The 23,740-nt window shown below is 39.6% G+C and overlaps 1 protein-coding gene and 1 long non-coding RNA gene across 2 annotated transcripts; one reads left to right on the forward strand and one right to left on the reverse strand.

Moving 5' to 3' along the window:
• Window positions 1–3,728: 3,728 nt before the first annotated feature.
• On the reverse strand, window positions 3,729–4,670 carry LOC111074473. Its single transcript, XR_002607815.2, has 3 exons — window positions 4,251–4,670; window positions 4,026–4,195; window positions 3,729–3,957 (listed from the first exon to the last, which is right to left on the reverse strand). It is a non-coding gene; the product is annotated as an uncharacterized LOC111074473 (long non-coding RNA).
• A 4,457-nt stretch (window positions 4,671–9,127) lies between these two features.
• LOC111074462 lies at window positions 9,128–11,497 on the forward strand. Its single transcript, XM_041591816.1, has 4 exons — window positions 9,128–9,183; window positions 9,351–9,508; window positions 10,095–11,173; window positions 11,240–11,497. The coding sequence occupies exons 2-3, from the start codon at window positions 9,452–9,454 to the stop codon at window positions 11,145–11,147; spliced, it is 1,110 nt and encodes a 369-aa protein (XP_041447750.1). The 5' UTR covers window positions 9,128–9,183; window positions 9,351–9,451; the 3' UTR covers window positions 11,148–11,173; window positions 11,240–11,497.
• Window positions 11,498–23,740: the final 12,243 nt, after the last annotated feature.

Genomic DNA, 23,740 nt, shown 5'->3' on the forward strand with positions numbered 1-23,740 from the left:
AAGCATCCTCTCTGAAACCTCTTTTGAATGGTCACAGATAAAAAAAAAATAGTTTAAAAAAACAACGTAACATTTTTCAACATACATATATAGGAAAAATAAAAAATAGGGAACAAAATGGGAAAATTCTCCAAAAAGCAGGCAAAATATTCATATGTATGTACATATGCGAACGTGAGCTGCATCCCTTGTCAACAATGGCACGAAAATACCGTTGCTGACCTCACGATGACCCCAAATGGAGGACTATGGCCCTCTTTCCGTTTCTGTTGATGATTTTGTATTCCCTTCGGCTTCATTCAGGCCGCAAACAAAGGGACGGGCCGGCATTTCTGTGACTGATTGCATGCAACGGCATCATATCCATGTATATCCTTTTTTGGAAGTGTGCGAGTGAGGAGTCTGGCGCTTCGACCAAACAATGCTTTTGCAGGCCAACGCTTTGTGCCAGCAGTTTCAGCCCGCCATTTGCATGTTTTCCAATCTCATATTTTCCTCTTACCATTTGCCATCATGCCAAATAAATACAACATGCAAAGTAAAAAGAATCCCCTATTTCTAATGTTATGCTGCAAAAGAGAATCGAAAGAAGAAAGGGGACGGAAGGTTCGCAGCGGTATGCAAAAAGGGAACAGTGCGGGAAAACGAAATGAGTTTGAAAATGCATGCAGAGTATATTTAAGGTGAATAGGTTTGCGTGAAAAAAATGTCCGATGAGAAACTGATGATATGGTATAGGATCCCTATATGTGACCCCTATTTGTCAGTGAAAACTTTTCAACATTATGTTTCTGTTTTACACAAATAAAAATGAATTATTTTCTTCCGATATAATCATATTTAGGTTCTTCAAACTGGTTTTAAAATCCAATCCCGAAAACGTTTCAATAGTGCAAAGAAGTCATTTCCCCTAAATGTATATGCTGTGTCAGAAACCATTAAACCATATAGAAAGGACAAACATTTTTGCGTTACTCTGATTTGCCGAATAAAAATACGATTTAAATCAGAGGAACTAAAAAAATTGTTCTGCTCGTTGTCCTGATGCCTAGAACCTTACCCCATGACGCTGCAAATTTCAAAGCCACGGTTAATTGAGACATGTAAGACATTTTGAAGATGCTGCCCAAGTATATTTCCCTTGTATATATGTAATTAAATTTTTTGCCAGTAACAACAGTCAGAGGCATTGTTTTTTTAGTCTGATGTGTCCGCTGACCCGTCTATATGGTGGCCTAAAAAAACTGAGGTACTTTTAAGGTACATGATATAAAATGCAGCCAGAGGATTAAGAGAACTCCAACTTTATTTTGTGGCTACTTGTAATTAATTTTGGTAAAGTCATGCAGGGGTTCCAAACCTTATCCTTTTTTAAATTATGATTGGAGTCCAGTATCCTCAAAATATTCACAGAGTCCAGTATCCTCGATTTGGAAATTAAACAAAATATGTTAAAATATGCTTTATTATATTTATATAAAGTAGGTGTCTAAGAATGTATTTGAAAAAATGTTGAGGTTTGGAATGAAAGTTACCAGCGCTTCCGCCTCGTACATTTAAAAAGATTTTTTGAGAATGTTTGATTTCGATAGCGGCTTAATTCAATTACTTCTATTCCCTTAAATACATCTTTAGTTGAATCAGCACAAAAAGAGAACATTTTTTCCCCAAGTGATTACTCAATTTGAATGGCAACGTCGAAAACAGAAGAAGAAGGAACCCCTCATCGCCAACAATTCGAACAACATGCTAATGCATCTGCTCCCCAAAGACACACAAGGCAAATGTGGGAAAGTTTGTCCCAAGATGTGATGGAAGATTGGTGCGGGAGAAGTTTGTGGAAGTCTGTCCGGGATTTAACGTTAATATTTTTATTTACACCCTTATAGTGCTAAACGCAAATGTACGTACTATCTGCTCCCTTTTCCGCTCCTTGCAATCAACTTCTACAACGGCAACAATCGAAATTTGCCTAAAAGAACTGCCACACCTCTCTTGTGGGTTGGTCAGATGGTGGGATGATTGTAGGATGGAAGTGGTGCAGTATGTGGTGGTTGGTCTTAGGTCACTTTCTTAGATAAACACATTTTGCCTAAACTTTTGTGCCGAGTCTTTGCCATATAAGTCAATTACATAGATCATTTATTACATGGCGTGGGAGACCCTCTTTTTTGTCTATGGCTGTTGACGGCGACGCGTGTTTCTAATGTGATTTTTTATTTGGCGAGATGCCGTGCTGGACAAACCGAAATAACCTTCTTATCATTTGATTGTGTCCCTGACTTAATTTTTTGTAACATTTGGCTTGCGTTATCCAAAAATGTTATCGATGACTAGACCTATGAGAGCGTTTTTGTTGGGGCTTTTTGTAAATTTTCTGGACTTTTAGCTTTTGAGGGCGTCGCTAATGGGGAAATATGGCAAATCCTGTAGCTTCTTTTAAATAAATACAAAGTTGATTTGTTGAATAAGTTTGAATTATTGAACAAATTTGTCAAAAAAAAGTTCCTTTCTAGACTGAAACCCATTATTACACAACACATTAAAGGAGCTTTTCATTAGACCCAATCAAAATCCCCAGTGTATAAAAAACATTTCCAAATACAGCGCCGAAAACAAATTTATTTGTTTTTTGTTTTCACTATTCATAGAAAACAAGGCAGCTAAGAAGTTTCTCAATTTTCTCCGCTTGCTTCTGGGACCATTCTAATATGCTAAAAAAACGAATGGCTGTCCTTTTTCTAGACTTACCAAGCCCCAAGTAAATATCTGTCACTATAAGATACAGAAACTCTCATTTCCCATTCTTGACTTTTTGCTTTCCTTGTGTGTGATGTTCCCGTGAGATAGTTTGATTAATGGCCTAAAAGTACTAGACATATTTGGGATTTGTTCTTTTTTTGTGAGTAATGTGGGCAAGAAAAGCAGGAAACCGTTAACGCATATGACGCCTAGCATGCTGGACACTATTACGTTTCGACACTACATAAACAGAGAGACTTTTACCTACACAAAAAGTTCCCTGTTTATAACGCGAAATCATCGAACTAACGTTTCCGCTTGATTTATGGCATGTTCATATTATTTCGGACTCCCAAATTGTATTGGTTCCGTTTAAATTTACAGCACGAGAGGGAGAAAATAGAAAAAAGTTCCCTGGTGCTGACAGTTTGCGTTTGTCACGCGAAGGCATTTAACGGATCGTTGCTGTCTTTACCGTTTCTGGTGTTTTATTAATCAAAATTCCTCATTCGTCTGGGCGTCGTGTTTGATGCGGTTATTTATTTTAATTCTCTTCTCCGCCAGAAAAAGAGCACTCTGATTTGACAAGCGAAAGGGATGGATGGCTAATGGCTTCAAATGTTTATCCAATTGTAATTCATATTGAGTTATTGTGGAGAAGAGGTTCAGCTTAAATTTCAAATCTTTACCTTTTATCGATAGAAGATTTACAAAAAGCACACCTCATACCTACCCCTTTTATATGTACCATAAGCAATTCAACCCTTTTACATTCAGAAGGTAAGGATCGCATGTCCACAAGCAATATAAATGTTCCCCAGCCGTAAGCCTCCTTTTTATAACTACTTTTATATTGTTTTTTAATTTTACCCGAACCAATGAGAAAATGTTATATGAAGACTTTCACGGTCGCCTTAATACACAGAACCCCAAAAAATGGTTAAGCCGGCAAACAAACAAATAATAGCTATGTATCCCATTAAATTCGAATTACAAACACGAACAGTTGGCGCTCTCTTTGAAGTGACCACTTTAACTAGTCACCCCTTTAGAAGCGTGTAAGAACCACCAAATGACGTCACATATTCTCTTTTTCTAGAATCAATTAAGGTGAAAACATTTTTGTAATCGCAAAAATGATACCACATAGGATCCCAAAATGTCCCAATGACTCAGAGCTCCGCCAAACTATAGATATATTAATTCTTATCTTTTCTGAAAAAAAAAAACAATTTAATTCAATCCTCATCTGAACGCATTCATTCAGCACCAGTCATACTCACGCTGGTAAGGCTTTCGGTTCGTTAAATGTAAAGGATGTTTAACGATGTCATTTTTGACAATTTGGATTACAGCCCGAACTTATTGCTAAAACAAAATATAAAATATACTAAATTCCGACTCACGTTCCATTTCAATTCCATGGTTTTCATTGCATTCCTGAAATCTTTGTCTACAAATGAAAGAATAAGAAGCATTTATTTTACCAAAATCATAGAAAATGTTACCACAATCGATGTGGGCGACACTTGACTATTCTTATGCATGCATTTTTATATTTTCTGTAAAGACAACTGACAGAGGGTGTAACGTTTCTTGAATAATCATTATTTTTTTTTGTGTGTAGCTAGAGCCCGATCTACAGTAGCTGAAAGGAAGCGCACGCCAATATGCATAATCCCTTATGTACACCTTGAGTTTGGGACAATCCCAAAGAATTTGATAAGGGATGCATGGTTGTAAGGATATACATACATCGATTGCATCCAAATAGCAAAGGAATTTTGTAGTACCTAAGAGAGATCTTTAAGGCACGGCGACAGCTGTGCTGGTTGTGTGGAGTATGCAGAACAGAATACAGGATTAATTGTAGATTGTATGCAGGCCAGAGGATTTATTTATTTTCTTTTGTGACGTTTAATCCATAGTGAAAGTATCAACCAATTTTCTAACGTAAAAATAAAAGAAATATAAACATATGTAGAACCATATGTAGCACAAAGGATTCAGATCCAAGGATTCAGATATATTTAAATAAACAATTAAAGCTAAAAGCGTTTTGCTCCTTGCTGCCTGATTATACATGCTCTCTCATATTAAAGACAACATGTAACTCTACCATTATTTCTTATTCAGTGCATCCCACTTTCTTTTGCCATTGTATTCGTGTTAATGTACCAACAACCTTATAAAATCAAGTCAAAATCCTTTTCTTGTTAAATGGTCTTTCAAAACTTAAATGCCTTGTATCTGCGTCTCTTTACCAAGATTTATAGTTTTTCGATTTTCAATGCCGCATCTCAATTATTTACGATCGTTCCTCTATTCTTTAACTGCTTATCCTTTTTCCTGTCTTGTAGGTGTCTTGATTTATTGGCATTTTTTTGTATGTTGTTCGCAATTTGATAAGTTGCCTTGCACAATGAAAAAACAGGGATTCATGGTTTTTCTTACCGAGGCGACGGTTCCAAGCAGGTTGGTAGTTTCTGAGTCACTTTCAATTGTTATTTCTCGATCAAATAAGTCATCATCCAAAGTATTAAAAAAAAGTTTTTTTAATTACGGTTTATTATATTTTGGACATCCTATGCGCAAAGTAACGCTATTTTTGCTTAACTACAATTCTATCAAAATTGATTTGCAAAGAAAACACAGGCATAGTGCGGCAAGTGCCACACGCCTCGGAAAGGTGGACCTACATACAATATGTACTTAAAATACACAGAAAATCCAGCCAGATAACCTAAAATATGGTCACAATGTTACCTTTGGAACATTGCACAGCTAACAAACAGCTTACCTAATTTATAGTCTTAAGGCTTTGCACCGTAGATATTAAATGCAATTGTTGCGGCATATTCTTTTTGAAATTTTAAACTGGACTATGTGGTCTTTGTTCCGGGAAGGAACCCGAACCAAGGGTTAGGAGGATTATCCGAGGTTTTGCTAACAAATGAAATTGGTACGGATTTCTCTCAAGACTCATGGAATATGCCGTAACCTGTGTACGTCCAAAATGTACATATGTATATACATATACATACATATATCAAGTTAATACTCTTAGTGACTCATTTCTTTCTTGCAGTAAAACTAAGTTCAGTTAAGTGACCATTATGCCACTTTGGTCTCAAGCTAGCCCATTCTATTTCCATATAAAAAGCACCTAAGACCTGTAAAACCTAAACCCTAGAAGAAAAAAAAACCTCGGCCAATAATTTTGAGTGTTCTGAGCGCACTGAAGAAATGGGGCGGCTGGTGTGCTCATGAAAATTTGTTAGGCAACTTAAGCTATCGCATAAAATTCAGAATCCTCTCATTCTCATTTTCTCATTACACTATATTCTACTGTCAGTTCTTATAAAGGACACATGTCTAAGTCCTGTCTCCTGTCTGCCAACCACCGCATAAATTTTTTATTCTAACACACACAGCTGACTAGTTATTGTTTTTTATGAGCTGCGACAATGGCACGCCTTTAGGAGGAGTATAAGAGACTCACACTTGGGCTGAGATGTAGATGTAGAATAGGCAACGGAGACAGATAAGACAGAAATCAACACGAAGAATATGTGGCAATATTATGAGCAGGTACACTATACCAGTTCCAGGAATAAATTGCAGTTTAGGGATTTCCTGTGGCGAGCAAGTGGTTTGAGTTGCGTACATTATAGATGTTTTTTTTTTAAATACTTCAAGAACGCCGAGAATGTGGAAATATTATTAAGCTGATAGCTCACAAGTATTGGAAGAAATGGAAGGACATGCGTTAAGAGGAACAATTGAAAAATTGAATTCAAAATATTTTCTCTAAAAATATTCCTTACTTTATGCAAATCCCGATCCCGGTCCTTTTCGCTCAGAAGGAAAGCAAATCGAAAAGATGTTGAATTGCGTGGTCATCCCCATTAATCGAACAATAAATAAAAACGAATCAAACAAAACAGCAGGCAGAAACTTCAACAAAAGCAACGGGCGGCCATAAAAAGCTTTAGATAGGGGTTGTTTTTTAACCCTTCATTGCCAGCCCAATCAAAATGGTAGGCCAAATTTGGTCTGGTTTTCTTGTAAATAAAACCCTGACCCTGCGATAACTGCTTTAAAGGAACCTGGTTTCTCAGGTAACCCAAAGCCCCTAAAAGAATGCCCAAGAGCTGCCCAGTCTCACTCCACGAGCGTCTTAAAGCTAATAAACTCTAAACAACATGAAAGAAAATACCACTCACTGGACTCATCCCCACATCCCAAAAAAAGACCGACAACAGATAGTACTCAGCAAGCTAAAAAAAAAAAACTTAAATGATGAAGAAAAATTGTAAAACGAAGGCGTATTTTTCCTTTCATTAGATGGAAAAACGAGCAGTTCTAACGCTCTTGCTCTTATGCGAAAGGACATTCATTGGAAAACAAGCTAAAACAAGTCGAAATATTGCCCCATCACAACATCGGTTGCTGGTACCGCAGATGAAAGTTAACAAGGCATCAGGTAACATGAGGCTGTCTCCAAAGAAGTATAACGGGTATCCTAGCGACGATTCTGCTGGAGGATAAGATGGAGGCTGTCGAAAAGCAAAGAATGTCCAGCACACAAAAAAAGAAAATGAAGCTTAAAATTGTATCTCTAAACAAAAGGTAGCGGACCAAATCCCACTTCGCCTTTTTGGGGGACGGGGTACATAGCATACAAGCCATATGTTATATCTTCTCGCATGTCCTACGCCTAAGGCAAGAGTGTATGGCTCTTCTTCTTGTTAAAAAGAACATCCCACGCACTCAAAACTACCAACAACTTGAGTCACACATCTGCCATACACTCGCACCGCTACGTTTTCATATGGCTCCCCTTTTAACAAATTTGTATGCCTTTCTAAAACTGCAGCCAAAAATCATTTAAAAAATGTCAACGACTGTAAAAATAAAACTCTAATGTGTAACGCAAGTCTCTGGTCGCGCCTTAAAGAAAAACTCGAGTTAATTTGTCATTCCACTTCCTGTCAGCTGCGCTGCCTATGTGGATGTTCATAGCACATTAAAACTATGTACATTATTTGCACTACAATCTAAAAAACCCTTTAAAAATCCATTTGACATCTAAAATTTTCTCTTTCTTACTAAATTTACATATATACTTATTTATATATGTATATGTCGGTTCATAGTCTTCTTTTATTTTAGCTTGAGCTAAGATCACTGCGGTCTGCCGCTAAATAGTGATTATTAAAAAGTCAAATTCTGGATTAGAAATGCTTCACAATACGATTGGTTATGCCACATAAATTTGTAATTTAAAATACTGGCATAATGTATTGAAAGGATTCAAAAGGGAATACTGACCACGTGCAGCAAAAAGGCGTGTGGTGCAACCACGCTGTGAGTCGGACAGCAGCTGCTTTAAATGCTGGTCAGTATGATTCTGAGTGACCGTAAATTACACAACTGCCAGCAGAAAGAGCAATCCTTTGGCAACACTTTTATGACCCTCGATGCGAATTTTGGCTGTTTCTCTGAAAGGCTCCTCTGACAATATATAATTGTCTTGCATTGTCCTATCGGTTTCCTTGTGCGCAACCTTTTGTGACCACACATAATTTATTATATTTTTAGACCAAGGAAACTCACAGTTTGCCTTTCCCACGCAGAAGACGACGCCAGACTCGCCATTCAACTGAATGACTGAATTCTACTACTGTGTCCTTTTCTTTTTGCTATACAACTCCTTTTGACCCTATCACTTGTGTGCAGTCTCTTGACTTTTTTTTTTACTTTAATGTTGCGTGGGTTCGACTTCTTAGAACTCTTTGAGTGATAAACAGTTATCTCCCAAAGGGCTTCCTCGGAAATATTTCTAGGGCGTTATGACATCTAGAGGACATCTCTAGTGAAGACCAAAACGTAGTAATACTCGTATGATGTTACGTCAAGCTACCCTTTGTGTTTTATGAGGATTTCTCTAGATGAAATTCATATCAAAATTACTTGTAGACATGCATATTATTTATTTTTATAATTATAAAATATACAAAGGGCAACTAAATAATTTGAACCAACATTACCGCTATATAATAATTACATTAAAATACACACGTTGCATAATTATGTTTTCTGTTAAGTAATTGGCAATACTCAGGGATGCGTACTGAAATGCCAAGACAGTTTGAATTTGGCTCCAAGCACAGGGCTGATAATTTCGCAATGGTAATGCTCTAAAAGAGCTGCCAGATGCACGCAAATAGTAATATTGTTGCCAGATGGACCGATTTATGTATAGTAATAACCTTGTACAAAGATGTATGAAAAAACGATATTGAAATCAGCCCTCGCGTCCATAGGTAGTTTATCAAGTTCTCTGTGCCCCATTCAGTTCCACTCAGCTCATTTGTTGCAACTTTATCTATTGTTTACAAGTGGTTCCATTCGGCTGCAGATGGAGAGCGAATGAGTGTGAGTACAAAAAAAGAAGAGACCATTATAGTTTCGACTCTCTGGAGTATCTCGCTTTCGCTTTAAACTTGCCACAACTTGCTATTGTTCCTCTACACTATTCAATTTTGATTCAGATAGGAAAGACGCGTCAGTTAAAAATAGTTACATTATTCTCTTTTCGATAGCTTTGCCCCTTTCACTTTACAAGCATGCAGTTTTAAAGCTGTAAACAATGCAATCCGTGTCATTGAAGCACACCCGAAAAAAATCACTCTAAAAATTAAACATGAAGCGCGGTTTCAGTTACAAGTTCGTCCTCAATTTCTGCAGTTTTTTATTTCTGGTAAGTTTTGGTAAACTGTTTACCTGGAAGTAAAAAAAAAACTATTATTATCAAAGTATGATTTGGTGAAAATGATTTTTAAATTTATTGTTCAATTATTGTGAGCGGGTTAAGCTAGGCTTAATTTTTCTTTAACCTAAAAAGAGTAAAGCTTTAGATTTTATTTCGATCGCACACAAACTTAAGTAAAACTAGAATTTAATTGTCTCAAAACCAAAATAATGCTCTTATACATTTGTACATATGTACGTTAACATAGGGATTTGTTTAGAACAACTAAATACATTTTAATTTCATTATTTTTAGTAAATAGTATGATCATTTTCGTTTAGGGTTTCCCATCACTTTGTCGGTTTCGTTATGGTTGGCTGATCAGCGAAAATGTACATTAGCGGGAGCAAATAACTTTTCCATTTTATTTCAAAAGAACAATACAAAACAGGTGCTGATTGCTACTATGCAATTTAATACGCATTTTTTTGAACTATGTATTAGGGGACCAAAATTTACCATATTTCAGAGTCAAAACTTTAATATTTTTTTCTTAAATCTAATGTACTTACATTGTATTCTAAATCTTTTTCAGATTTGTGGTATTCTACTCGTTGTATCCGGATGCTACCTGTTTACCGATAGCAAGCGCATTTTGCTGTCCAGACTACTAGCCGCTCCCAGCGACCGTCTTAACGCATTACCACACCCATTGCTCTACTACATAGCTCTAGGATTGGCTATTGCAGGATTTGTAGCGGTGCTGGCATCTGTCGTGGGCTTTTGGGCTAGTTGCCTGCACACCTACTGCTTTCTCAGCATCTACTTTTTAAGCGTCGTGGCTTTACTCTTGACTGAGTCCGTTATATGCTTGGCTATCACTCTTTGGCCCCACTGCTTAGGCATTAGTCTAGATGAGAGTCAAATGATAAAGTCTTTGCAGACCTTTTATGGTGTACCGGGACAGGAGCAGTACACCAATGCCATGGACTTGGCACAAACTCGTTTTGGCTGCTGCGGGATGAAAAGTTCATTGGAGTACGACACATCGTTATGGCGTCTTCAAAGCTATGGGCAAACCAATTGGCCTGTTCCATTAAGTTGCTGTGTACTGGAAAATGCATCACAGCCACTCGCCTATCTAGATCCGAAGCCAGCAAATGAGTCTCAGTGTCAGTCCCTGGACCATTTATCCTATGAGAGAGAGCGCTATACGGAATCATGTCTACTTCATCTCGACACCTGGTATCGGGAGCAGTATAGTATATTCCTTGGCGCCAGTATTTTAATGGCTCTTGTGGAGTTCTGTGTTTTGCTCGCCATTATAATGAGCTGCACGGGAGTTGCCTCCCAAAAGGCTAGGCTTGAAAATATTCAAAACCTAACTGCTCAAAAGCGCCAACGGCTTACAGCCCTGTCACAGCGTGGTCTTGTCAATAACATATATAAACCAGAGGTGGAACTCAGAGTAAACTCTGGCCACGATATGAACGGCGTATGCCTGGGAGGACTTAGCAGGCACGTAAGCAGTGAGGACTTTACAGAGATGTATCTAAAGCCCAGCGATCCACATACGCACAAAAACAATGCGTCGTTCCAACCAATTTCTGCTAACTTCCAAACGCAAAGGATGAATTATTTGGTTTAACTTTTCAAACTCTAAGCTGAGAGAAGGTAGATATGGAATTTACTTACTATTCATGATACACATATAAATATATTTTATTTTGTTTGTTTTAGATTGTGAAACTCAACGCAATGTGAAGCTGTGACGGTTCTTGAAGCTATCTAGATATATACATACATATATGCACATTAAGGAAATGAATTTCAGTACAATGTTAATTACTAATTTTGTGTTGTTTGCAAGCTGGAATCGTATTTGTCAGGTCTAAAACCTTGTGGGAATGATATGCTAAAGAAACCCAAACGAGAAAATAATAATTTAAGATGAATTCTTTATTTATAAAGTCCGTAAATTGTAAATTTAACTGTTAGCAAAATATTGCAAAACAATTTCAAATAGTCATTTTAAGATATATGTATGTATGTAAAATACGTCTAAATCATAAATACATATGTAAATAAATAATGTGTGTCTTTTATCCTATTGATGTTTGCCACGCCTGTATTTGTTGCATTACTTTAATCATTATTGCGTTACATTTTGTAGGATCTGTAGTTGATATAATCTCCCTCAAATAAAAAGCCCTTGTTAAGTCAGGCAAATGTATTTACATGTTCTGTTCTGTTCTTTGAAATTAAATGGGTCCGCGCTTTTCAAATTTAATATAGGGCCCGGCACTGCTGTGAAACTTCTAGTAGAACCACTAGGCACTGCTGTGGTGTTGCGGATTGGGATTTCGATTGAAATTTTGGGATCAGGATTGCAGTTTAGCATGCCCTGAAGGCATAGCGACATATCTCCGGGCGACATATCTCCTAGCAGGCCTTGACGACATATGTATCTCCGCACCGAGATACTAGGAGATACACCCCGAGGGTCAGGAGGACAGTTTTATTAACTCGTCACAGGTCTCTGCGGACGGGCATAGCTCCACCCTGCTATCACTGGCCAGCAAGGGTACGAATGCCTCGAATAGCTTCTCCTTTCGGAAGACACGGTCTTCAAAGTCTTGCAGGCCTTTTTTCCAAGATCATGGACGTGCAGACGCCAGCGTCAGTCCTGGTGACATTGCCGCAGTCAGGCGACACGAGGGCTGCCCTTGTGGCCAAGAAATAAAAAAACAATCTATTCGATAAGCAGCGCCAGGAGCTAAAGAAAAATATATCTTGCAAAATATAGTCTATGTGTATATAAAAACCGCCTAATGAACCAAATGTGGTAAGGCCTCTAATCCCGAAGAGGGATTACATGACGGATTGCTGCAATTCAAATGAATAATAAAGATACAAAAATTAAATTTTACTTGTTTTTTATTTTCAACTATTTAGTGAAGGGGTGCCCAGGCCCATTGCTCCGCGAGCTCTTTTGTTTTTGTCATTTCTCCCAGCATAGGAAACTAATTCTTGTATCCATACACCAGCGGTGCCCAAATTCAGCTTACGGCGGAGCACTCACCAATACTAGCAAACAAAAACACAAATGCCAATAAGGGAACAGTGCAAACTCGAAGAAAGGCAACAACAAAATCATAACAAAATGGCGGTAAAACCAATCAGAGAAGAGACAAAATCGGTTTTTGCTGGACGCATTGCATACACACAAAGTAGTTTGCATGTGTTGGGCTTCGGTATGCTGGTACACAGCACAACCTGTGTATGGATACAAGAATTGGATCTATTCTAGGAGCAATCTGCCGCGGCAGCTACTATGGCTGCAGGGAGGATTGTGCAGCAGCAGGTGCTGCCAAAAAGGCGCATGGCCAAACGGCGAATACATTCATACATTCGAATGAATACATTCATACATTCGAATGAATACATTGATAAATTCGAATGAATACATTCACACATTGGAATGAATACATTCATAAATTCGAATGAATACATTCATACATTGGAATGAATACATTCATACATTCGAATGAATACATTCATACATTCGAATGAATACATTCATACATACATACATGCCGTGTGTGGGAAGTGGGTGGCAGGAGCAGCGCAGGGGCTGCCGATAGGGCGCGGAGGCGGTGCCGCGGCAGAGACAGCTACTATGGCTGCAGGGAGGATTGTGCAGCAGCAGGGGCTGCCAAAAAGGCGCATGGCCAAACGGCGAATACATTCATACATTCGAATGAATACATTCATACATTCGAATGAATACATTCATAAATTCGAATGAATACATTCATAAATTCGAATGAATACATTCATACATTGGAATGAATACATTCATACATTCCAATGAATACATTCATACATACATACATGCCGTGTGTGGGAAGTGGGTGGCAGGAGCAGCGCAGGGGCTGCCGATAGGGCGCGGTGGCGGGGCCGCGGCAGAGACAGCTACTATGGCTGCAGGGAGGATTGTGCAGCAGCAGGGGCTGCCAAAAAGGCGCATGGCCAAAAGGCGAATACATTCATACATTCGAATGAAAACATTCATACATTCGAATGAATACATTCATACATTTGAATGAATACATTCATACATTCGAATGAATACATTCATAAATTCGAATGAATACATTCATACATTGGAATGAATACATTCATACATTCGAATGAATACATTCATACATTCGAATGAATACATTCATACATACATACATGCCGTGTGTGGGAAGTGGGTGGCAGGAGCAGCGCAGGGGCTGCCGATAGGGCGCGGTGGCGGGGCCGCGGCAGAGACAGCTACTATGGCTGCAGGGAGGATTATGCAGCAGCAGGTGCTGCCAATAAGGCGCATGGCCAAAAGGCGAATACATTCATACATACATTCGAATGAATACATTCATACATTCGAATGAATACATTCATAAATTCGAATGAATACATTCATACATTGGAATGAATACATTCATACATACGAACATGCCGTGTGTGAGAAGTGGGTGGCAGGAGCAGCGCAGGGGCTGCCGATAGGTCGCGGTGGCGGGGCCGCGGCAGAGACAGCTACTATGGCTGCAGGGAGGATTGTGCAGCAGCAGGGGCTGCCAAAAAGGCGCATGGCCAAAAGGCGAATACATTCATACATTCGAATGAATACATTCATACATTGGAATGAATACATTCATACATTCGAATGAATACATTCATACATACATACATGCCGTGTGTGGGAAGTGGGTGGCAGGAGCAGCGCAGGGGCTGCCGATAGGGCGCGGTGGCGGGGCCGCGGCAGAGACAGCTACTATGGCTGCAGGGAGGATTATGCAGCAGCAGGTGCTGCCAAAAAGGCGCATGGCCAAAAGGCGAATACATTCATACATTCGAATGAATACATTCATACATTCGAATGAATACATTCATACATTCGAATGAATACATTCATACATTCGAATGAATACATTCATACTAGAGGTGTCAAACCATCGAGGGCACTATCGATAGTAACAATATTTTACTGCTAGTCTCTACTATCGACGGTTTTGCGACTAGCATGATAGTATCGAGCTACAGTCGTTGCGCTTTTGATATGTTTATGGTATTTTTTTATGATATGGATTAGCTGCTATAAAATACGAATACAAATTTGTAAAAAAATCGATAGGTGGCATCTAATTTTTACAATGGACAAGTTCCTAAAAGGTTTCAATGGTTTTTTAATAATTATTTGAGCCCGATACTATTACGGCAGTATCGATTGTTTTTTTCAAAACATTCAATGTTGATATTCCTCGATTTTGATATTCCGTGTAATATTACTAGCTAGCTGGGACTCTCAGCCCTAAACAAATAATTTTATCCAATTTCTCAATGAATTTTGTTTAGGATGGGCTAGTTTTTAGAAGTCCTTTTTATTGGATTATTTACATATTAAGGTTCAAACAAAAACAACATAAAACGAATGTGGCTTTACCATACTCCTGCAATTCGTAGTAGCTGCGGGCTGCCATACCGTGATATTTTGTGATATGAAATTCGTCAATTTTGATATTCCGTTTAATATTACTAGCTAGCTGGGACTCTCAGCCCTAAACAAATAATTTAATCCAATTCCTCAATGAATTTTGTTTAGGATTGGCTAGTTTTCAGAACTATTTTTCATTGGATTGTTTACATATTAAGGTTCAAACAAAACCGGCCAAGGCATAAAACGTAAATGTTGACTAAATGTGACGTCATTGTTGCTGGTCAACCAAGTTTTGTGATATGAAATTCGTCAATTTTGATATTCAGCTTAATATTACTAGCTAGCTGGCACTCTCAGCTCTAAACAAATAATTTTATCCAATTTCTCAATGAATTTTGTTTAGGATTGGATAGTTTTCAGAACTATTTTTCATTGGATTGTTTACATATTAAGGTTCAAACAAAAGCGGCCAAAGCATAAAACGTAATGTTGACTAAATGTGACGTCGTGTTGCTGGTCAACCAAGTTTTGTGATATGAAATTCGTCAATTTTGATATTCCGTTTAATATTACTAGCTAGCTGGGACTTTCAGCCCTAAACAAATAATTTTATCCAATTCCTCAATGAATTTTGTTTAGGATTGGCTAGTTTTTAGAAGCCATTTTCATTGGATTGTTTACATATTAAGGTTCAAACAAAAGCGGCCAAAGCATAAAACGTAAATGTTGACTAAATGTGACGTCATTGTTGCTGGTCAACCAAGTTTTGTGACGTTACCAGACTCCTGCAATTCGTAGTAGCTGCGGGCTGCCATACCGTGATATTTTGTGATATGAAATTCGTCAATTTTGATATTCCGTTTAAGATTACTAGCTAGCTGGCACTCTCAACCCTAAACAAATAATTTTATACAATTCCTCAATGAATTTTGTTTTGGATTGGCTAGTTTTCAGAACTATTTTTCATTGGATTGTTTACATATAAAGGTTCAAACAAAAGCGGCCAAAGCATAAAACGTAAATGTTGACTAAATGTGACGTCGTGTTGCTGGTCAACCAAGTTTTGTGATATGAAATTCGTCAATTTTGATATTCCGTTTAATATTACTAGCTAGCTGGGACTCTCAGCCCTAAACAAATAATTTTATACAGTTCTTCAATGAATTTTGTTTTGGATTGGCTAGTTTTCAGAACTAGTTTTCATTGGATTGTTTACATATTAAGGTTCAAACAAAAGCGGCCAAATCATAAAACGTAAATTTTGACTAAATGTGACGTCATTGTTGCTGGTCAACCAAGTTTTGTGACGTTACCAGACTCCTGCAATTCGTAGTAGCTGCGGGCTGCCATACCGTGATATTTTGTGATATGAAATTCGTCAATTTTGATATTCCGTTTAAGATTACTAGCTAGCTGGGACTCTCAACCCTAAACAAATAATTTTATACAATTCCTCAATGAATTTTGTTTTGGATTGGCTAGTTTTCAGAACTATTTTTCATTGGATTGTTTACATATTAAGGTTCAAACAAAAGCGGCCAAAGCATAAAACGTAAATGTTGACTAAATGTGACGTCATTGTTGCTGGTCAACCAAGTTTTGTGACGTTACCAGACTCCTGCAATTCGTAGTAGCTGCGGGCTGCCATACCGTGATATTTTGTGATATGAAATTCGTCAATTTTGATATTCCGTTTAATATTACTAGCTAGCTGGGACTCTCAACCCTAAACAAATAATTTTATACAATTCCTCAATGAATGAACCTTTACATATTAAGGTTCAAACAAAAGCGGCCAAAGCATAAAACGTAATGTTGACTAAATGTGACGTCGTGTTGCTGGTCAACCAAGTTTTGTGATATGAAATTCGTCAATTTTGATATTCCGTTTAATATTACTAGCTAGCTGGGACTCTCAGCCCTAAACAAATAATTTTATCCAATTCCTCAATGAATTTTGTTTAGGATTGGCTAGTTTTTAGAAGTCCATTTTATTGGATTATTTACATATTAAGGTTCAAACAAAAGCGGCCAAAGCATAAAACGTAAATGTTGACTAAATGTGACGTCATTGTTGCTGGTCAACCAAGTTTTGTGACGTTACCAGACTCCTGCAATTCGTAGTAGCTGCGGGCTGCCATACCGTGATATTTTGTGATATGAAATTCGTCAATTTTGATATTCCGTTTAAGATTACTAGCTAGCTGGCACTCTCAACCCTAAACAAATAATTTTATACAATTCCTCAATGAATTTTGTTTTGGATTGGCTAGTTTTCAGAACTATTTTCATTGGATTGTTTACATATAAAGGTTCAAACAAAAGCGGCCAAAGCACAAAACGTAAATGTTGACTAAATGTGCCGTCGTGTTGCTGGTCAACCAAGTTTTGTGATATGAAATTCGTCAATTTTGATATTCCGTTTAACATTACTAGCTAGCTGGGACTCTCAGCCCTAAACAAATAATTTTATACAGTTCCTCAATGAATTTTGTTTTGGATTGGCTAGTTTTCAGAACTAGTTTTCATTGGATTGTTTACATATTAAGGTTCAAACAAAAGCGGCCAAATCATAAAACGTAAATTTTGACTAAATGTGACGTCATTGTTGCTGGTCAACAAAGTTTTGTGACGTTACCAGACTCCTGCAATTCGTAGTAGCTGCGGGCTGCCATACCGTGATATTTTGTGATATGAAATTCGTCAATTTTGATATTCCGTTTAAGATTACTAGCTAGCTGGGACTCTCAACCCTAAACAAATAATTTTATACAATTCCTCAATGAATTTTGTTTTGGATTGGCTAGTTTTCAGAACTATTTTTCATTGGATTGTTTACATATTAAGGTTCAAACAAAAGCGGCCAAAGCATAAAACGTAAATGTTGACTAAATGTGACGTCATTGTTGCTGGTCAACCAAGTTTTGTGACGTTACCAGACTCCTGCAATTCGTAGTAGCTGCGGGCTGCCATACCGTGATATTTTGTGATATGAAATTCGTCAATTTTGATATTCCGTTTAATATTACTAGCTAGCTGGGACTCTCAACCCTAAACAAATAATTTTATACACTCCTCAATGAATTTTGTTTTGGATTGGCTAGTTTTCAGAACTATTTTTCATTGGATTGTTTACATATTAAGGTTCAAACAAAAGCGGCCAAAGCATAAAACGTAATGTTGACTAAATGTGACGTGTGTTGCTGGTCAACCAAGTTTTGTGATATGAAATTCGTCAATTTTGATATTCCGTTTAATATTACTAGCTAGCTGGGACTCTCAGCCCTAAACAAATAATTTTATCCAATTCCTCAATGAATTTTGTTTAGGATTGGCTAGTTTTTAGAAGTCCATTTTATTGGATTATTTACATATTAAGGTTCAAACAAAAGCGGCCAAATCATAAAATGTAAATGTTGACTAAATGTGACGTCAGTGTTGCTGGTCAACCAAGTTTTGTGACGTTACCAGACTCCTGCAATTCGTAGTAGCTGCGGGCTGCCATACCGTGATATTTTGTGATATGAAATTCGTCAATTTTGATATTCCGCTTAATATTACTAGCTAGCTGGGCTCAGCCCAAACAAATAACTATCCATCTCAATGTTTGTTTAGGCTGGTTAGTTTCAGTCATTGGTTGTAACTTAGGTTCAAACAAGCGGCCAAAGCATAAAACGTAAATGTTGACTAAATGTGACGTAGGTGTTGCTGGTCAACCAAGTTTTGTGTTATGAAATTCGTCAATTTTGATATTCCGTTTAATATTACTAGCTAGCTGGGACTCTCAACCCTAAACAAATAATTTTATACAATTCCTCAATGAATTTTGTTTTGGATTGGCTAGTTTTCAGAACTATTTTTCATTGGATTGTTTACATATTAAGGTTCAAACAAAAGCGGCCAAAGCATAAAACGTAAATGTTGACTAAATGTGACGTCTTGTTGCTGGTCAACCAAGTTTTGTGACGTTACCAGACTCCTGCAATTCGTAGTAGCTGCGGGCTGCCATACCGTGATATTTTGTGATATGAAATTCGTCAATTTTGATATTCCGCTTAATATTACTAGCTAGCTGGGACTCTCAGCCCTAAACAAATAATTTTATCCAATTTCTCAATGAATTTTGTTTAGGACTGGTTAGTTTTCAGAACTATTTTTCATTGGATTGTTAACATATTAAGGTTCAAACAAAAGCGGCCAAAGCATAAAACGTAAATGTTGACTAAATGTGACGTAGGTGTTGCTGGTCAACCAAGTTTTGTGTTATGAAATTCGTCAATTTTGATATTCCGTTTAATATTACTAGCTAGCTGGGATTCTCAGCCCTAAACAAATAATTTTATCCAATTCCTCAATGAATTTTGTTTAGGATTGGCTAGTTTTTAGAAGTCCTTTTTATTGGATTATTTACATATTAAGGTTCAAACAAAAACAACATAAAACGAATGTGTCGTCGTTTATATATATTTTATATATATATATAGTTATATATATATATTAAGGCACCCTGAAATAAATCGATGGCTGCTGCCACACTTAAACCTGCGGCTAGCCACCATAAACATATGATAGGATATGCCTTTTTCAATGTACAAATTATACACATGGCAAGATGCCCTCATTGACTAATGAACGCCATATCCATTATAATACACGCCTTGGCCACCTCCTGTAGAAAGCAGCATCCGACATACATACGTAGCTACCATGCATTCCTCTTCAGCCAGGTACAGGAACGGCAGGTGATGCCGTGGTGTGGAGGTGGGTGGCAGGATCAGCGCAGGGGCTGCCGATAGGGCGCGGAGGCGGGGCCGCGGCAGAGACAGCTACTATGGCTGCAGGAAGGATTGTGCAGCAGTAGGTGCTGCATAAAAGGCGCAAGGGTGGCGGGAGACACGTCAGGTGATGCCGTGTGTGGGTGGCTGGTGGCAGGAGCAGGGCCGTCGTTAGACGCCCGGGGCAAACATGAGAAGAGGCGCCCTTTTATTTTTTTTCCCTGAAATGAACAAATTCAGGGAATTTGGCGCCCCCTAAAATTTGGCGCCCAGGGTGACCGCCCCGCTAACCGGCCCTGAATGCGACCAGCAAATACCGATTTTGTCTCTTCTCTGATTGGTGCTAGCGCCATTTTGTTATGAGTGTTTTTGTTTGCTAGTATTGGTGAGTTCAGGGCCGGCGTTAGACAGCTACTATAGTTGCAGGGGGGATTGTGCAGCAGCAGGTGCTGTCAAAAAGGCGCACGGGTGGCGGGAGACACGGCAGGTGATGCCGTGTGTGGGTGGTGGGTGCCAGGAGCAGCGCAGGGGCTGCCGATAGGGCGCGGTGGCGGTGCCGCGGCAGAGACAGCTACTATGGCTGCAGGGAGGATTATGCAGCAGCAGGTGCTGCCAAAACGGCGCATGGGTGGCGGGAGAGATGGCAGGTGATGCCGTGTGTGGGTGGTGGGTGGCAGGAGCAGCAGGGGCTGTCGATAGGGCGTGGTGGCGTGGCCGCGGCAGATACAGCTACTATGGCTGCAGGGAGGATTGTGCAGCAGCAGGTGCTGCATAAAAGGCGCAAGGGTGGCGGGAGACACGTCAGGTGATGCCGTGTGTGGGTGGCTGGTGGCAGGAGCAGGGCCGTCGTTAGACGCCCGGGGCAAACATGAGAAGAGGGCCCTTTTATTTTTTTTCCCTGAAATGAACAAATTAAGGGAATTTGGCGCCCCCTAAAATTTGGCGCCCAGGCCGACCGCCCCGCTAACCGGCCCTGAATGCGACCAGCAAATACCGATTTTGTCTCTTCTCTGATTGGTGCTAGCGCCATTTTGTTATGAGTGTTTTTGTTTGCTAGTATTGGTGAGTTCAGGGCCGGCGTTAGACAGCTACTATAGTTGCAGGGGGGATTGTGCAGCAGCAGGTGCTGTCAAAAAGGCGCACGGGTGGCGGGAGACACGGCAGGTGATGCCGTGTGTGGGTGGTGGGTGCCAGGAGCAGCGCAGGGGCTGCCGATAGGGCGCGGTGGCGGTGCCGCGGCAGAGACAGCTACTATGGCTGCAGGGAGGATTATGCAGCAGCAGGTGCTGCCAAAACGGCGCATGGGTGGCTGGAGACACGGCAGATGATGCCGTGTGTGGGTGGTGGGTGGCAGGATCAGCGCAGGGGCTGCCGATAGGGCGCGGAGGCGGTTTTTTTTTATGTGTCGTATGCGCGGAGGCTATACGTAACTAACATTACGTAGCGCAAGCCATCTCCGACCTTGGCCTGAACCAGCAGGTTCAGGGGAGGCAGCCCACTTTCTACGTAACATATCTTTATTGTACTTATACTCTACATAGCATATTTATACAATCTATTGGGGCTGTAACTTAACATTACATGTACTACCGTCTACCTACTGTTAATTAACAGTGGTAGGCGGCAAACAAAACTACTTTTGAACAGCATGAAATCTTCTCTGCCGGCAGTTCTGCTGGCGCAGTGAAAAAATGTAAATATTCCCTTTCCCAGCAACCATATGTTGGCTGAGGGTGGGGGAAGAGAAGTGGGAGGCTCAAAGTAGCCAAAAGCCTGAATTTTTATAAATTTTCAATGTTAGCCATATTAAGGCACTAGGGAATTCAAATATTGTCATATTACTAGGTTTTCATATAGGGTACATTATAATTAGGTCATTGCTCCCTTTTCCTCTACCTACTGGTCCGAGGCAGCCAGAAAAGAAGCGTTTGTTTGTGTTTTGTTTTGTTTCCCTCAGTGGCAGCCGTCCGCTATCCATAGAGGGGGGAGGGGTATACATATATGTAAATATATGTGAATATATGTATTTATGTATATGTATTCATATATGTATATATGCACTATGAATATGCATGTATGTATGTAATTATATGTATATATATAATTATATGTTTATATAGAAATGTATATATGTAAATGTATATATGTAATTATATGTATATTTGGCTGCTTTTAGCGGCCTACATTCATAAATAGTAAATTAATATTATTTACTATATTTTTCTTCATTTCTTTCGTTTTCTCGTCTCCCTTCTGCCTTCTGGTCCGAGGCAGCCAGAGAGGCGATTTATCTGTTGTTTTTGATCCTCCCTTTTTGATCGCTTTCCTCTTTTCAGGGGAGGGGAGGGGGGGGAGTATTCGTTGAGTTTTATTTCCATGATGGTCGCCGTCTTTCTCATTCTCCTCTGCCCACAGGTCCGGGGCAGCCAGAGTATGAGTAGATATTCTCTGTATGTGTGTATGTGTGGGTGCGCCGCTCTCGAAATAAATTCTACTGCGCAGTTTGTTGCAGCCGTCCTGTTTTATCTCAGCAGATAAATTCGTGTCGACTCGCTCCACACCTAAAGGAGAACAAAAAAGAAAGACAGACAAACAGAAGCAGCCGAAATGCTACAGTCAGTTCATTTTTCACCAGCATCAAATTCAGACGCGTTTGTCGCAAATCATGTGCAAGGCTATTCTAGCCAGTTTTAATTCGGTTCCGTCGGTAAAAATCATTTCGTGTCAAAGGGTAAGCAAATAGTGCATCAAATCTGTGATCCAACTATTAGTTCCTTTAACTAAGGGAACTTAATCATCGCATTTAAAGTGGGCCTCTCGCGATCGGCGTCCTGTCCGTGCCTATGTGTGTGTGTGTGTGTATGTGTGTGTATGTGTTGGCGTGGCAGCCATAGATGGTACATCTAAAGGGGCAGGGCGAGCATAATTGTGATCATTTAGTGGTGGCTGATTCTGGTTTTCATTCCTCATTCTTGTAGTTGCCTGAGCTATTGTTTCGCTAGTGTTAGTTTGGCTGGCTATGCCTTGCTCCGTGTATAGGTCAAGCGTCAGGTCAATAGTGTTAGTGTTTTGCGCTGATGAAATTGTAAGACCTAGCATTGCAAGGCGTCGCTGCCTGCTGCCTCGCGTCAGGTCAATTGTGACCGTTGGCTCGACCATGCCCTCTCGCTGCCTATTTCTTGGCAGAATTACATCGGTGTAATAATTGTAAGGTGCTGGCTCTAAATTATAGCCCAAGTGTAATAAAGCTCTCCGATTCGAATCATCTACCCTGTCCGAAAATATTTGTTCGCTCTCAGTGTATGGCCGCTGATTTGGAACCACTTCTACTCGATCCCACTCCTGCTTCGCCAATTCCTTGGGTAAGTGTTTTTGTAGATACTCGGAATACCGAGGCCTGACCAGCCTGAGTGGCACGTATGGGTCCGTGACGACTTTCTCTGCTTCCTTGTTAGGGTGGCTCCTAAGTCGGTCCACATACCGCTTGCAGGCCTTCTCATACACTGCCTCCACAGTTTCTACACCCAAGTCCCTGTGTATAGTGTCATTTCGAGTGTACCACTGGGCGCCAGTGATGATCCGGAGAACCTTGTTTTGCTCTACCTGCAGTCTGCCAATCTCGCAATTCGAAGCAAGGGGGCCCCATACAGGGAGTGTATATTGCCATATTGGCGCAATTAGCTGCTTATATAGCAGAACTCTGGCATCTAGAGTTAGCCGGCTATTGCTGTTGAGCAACCAGTGTAGTTTTTTCACCCTGGCCTTTGTTCTGGTTATTAGGGAAGTGATATGATGATGAAATTGAAGTTTGGTGTCGAGCCTTACTCCCAGATACGGATGCGCTGTCGCGTCTTCAATCATACTCCCGGCTATTTCCACCTGCAACTCGCCATCCATCTGTTGGACAGTACGAAGAGTATGCACGATATGCACTGTCTTGAGTGCATTTATCGTAATGCCCCATTTCTTTGCCCATACTGTGAT

The sequence above is a fragment of the Drosophila obscura genome, unplaced genomic scaffold (assembly GCF_018151105.1).
Source record: "Drosophila obscura isolate BZ-5 IFL unplaced genomic scaffold, ASM1815110v1 contig_151, whole genome shotgun sequence".
In the NCBI taxonomy this organism is placed as follows: Eukaryota; Metazoa; Arthropoda; class Insecta; order Diptera; family Drosophilidae; genus Drosophila; species Drosophila obscura.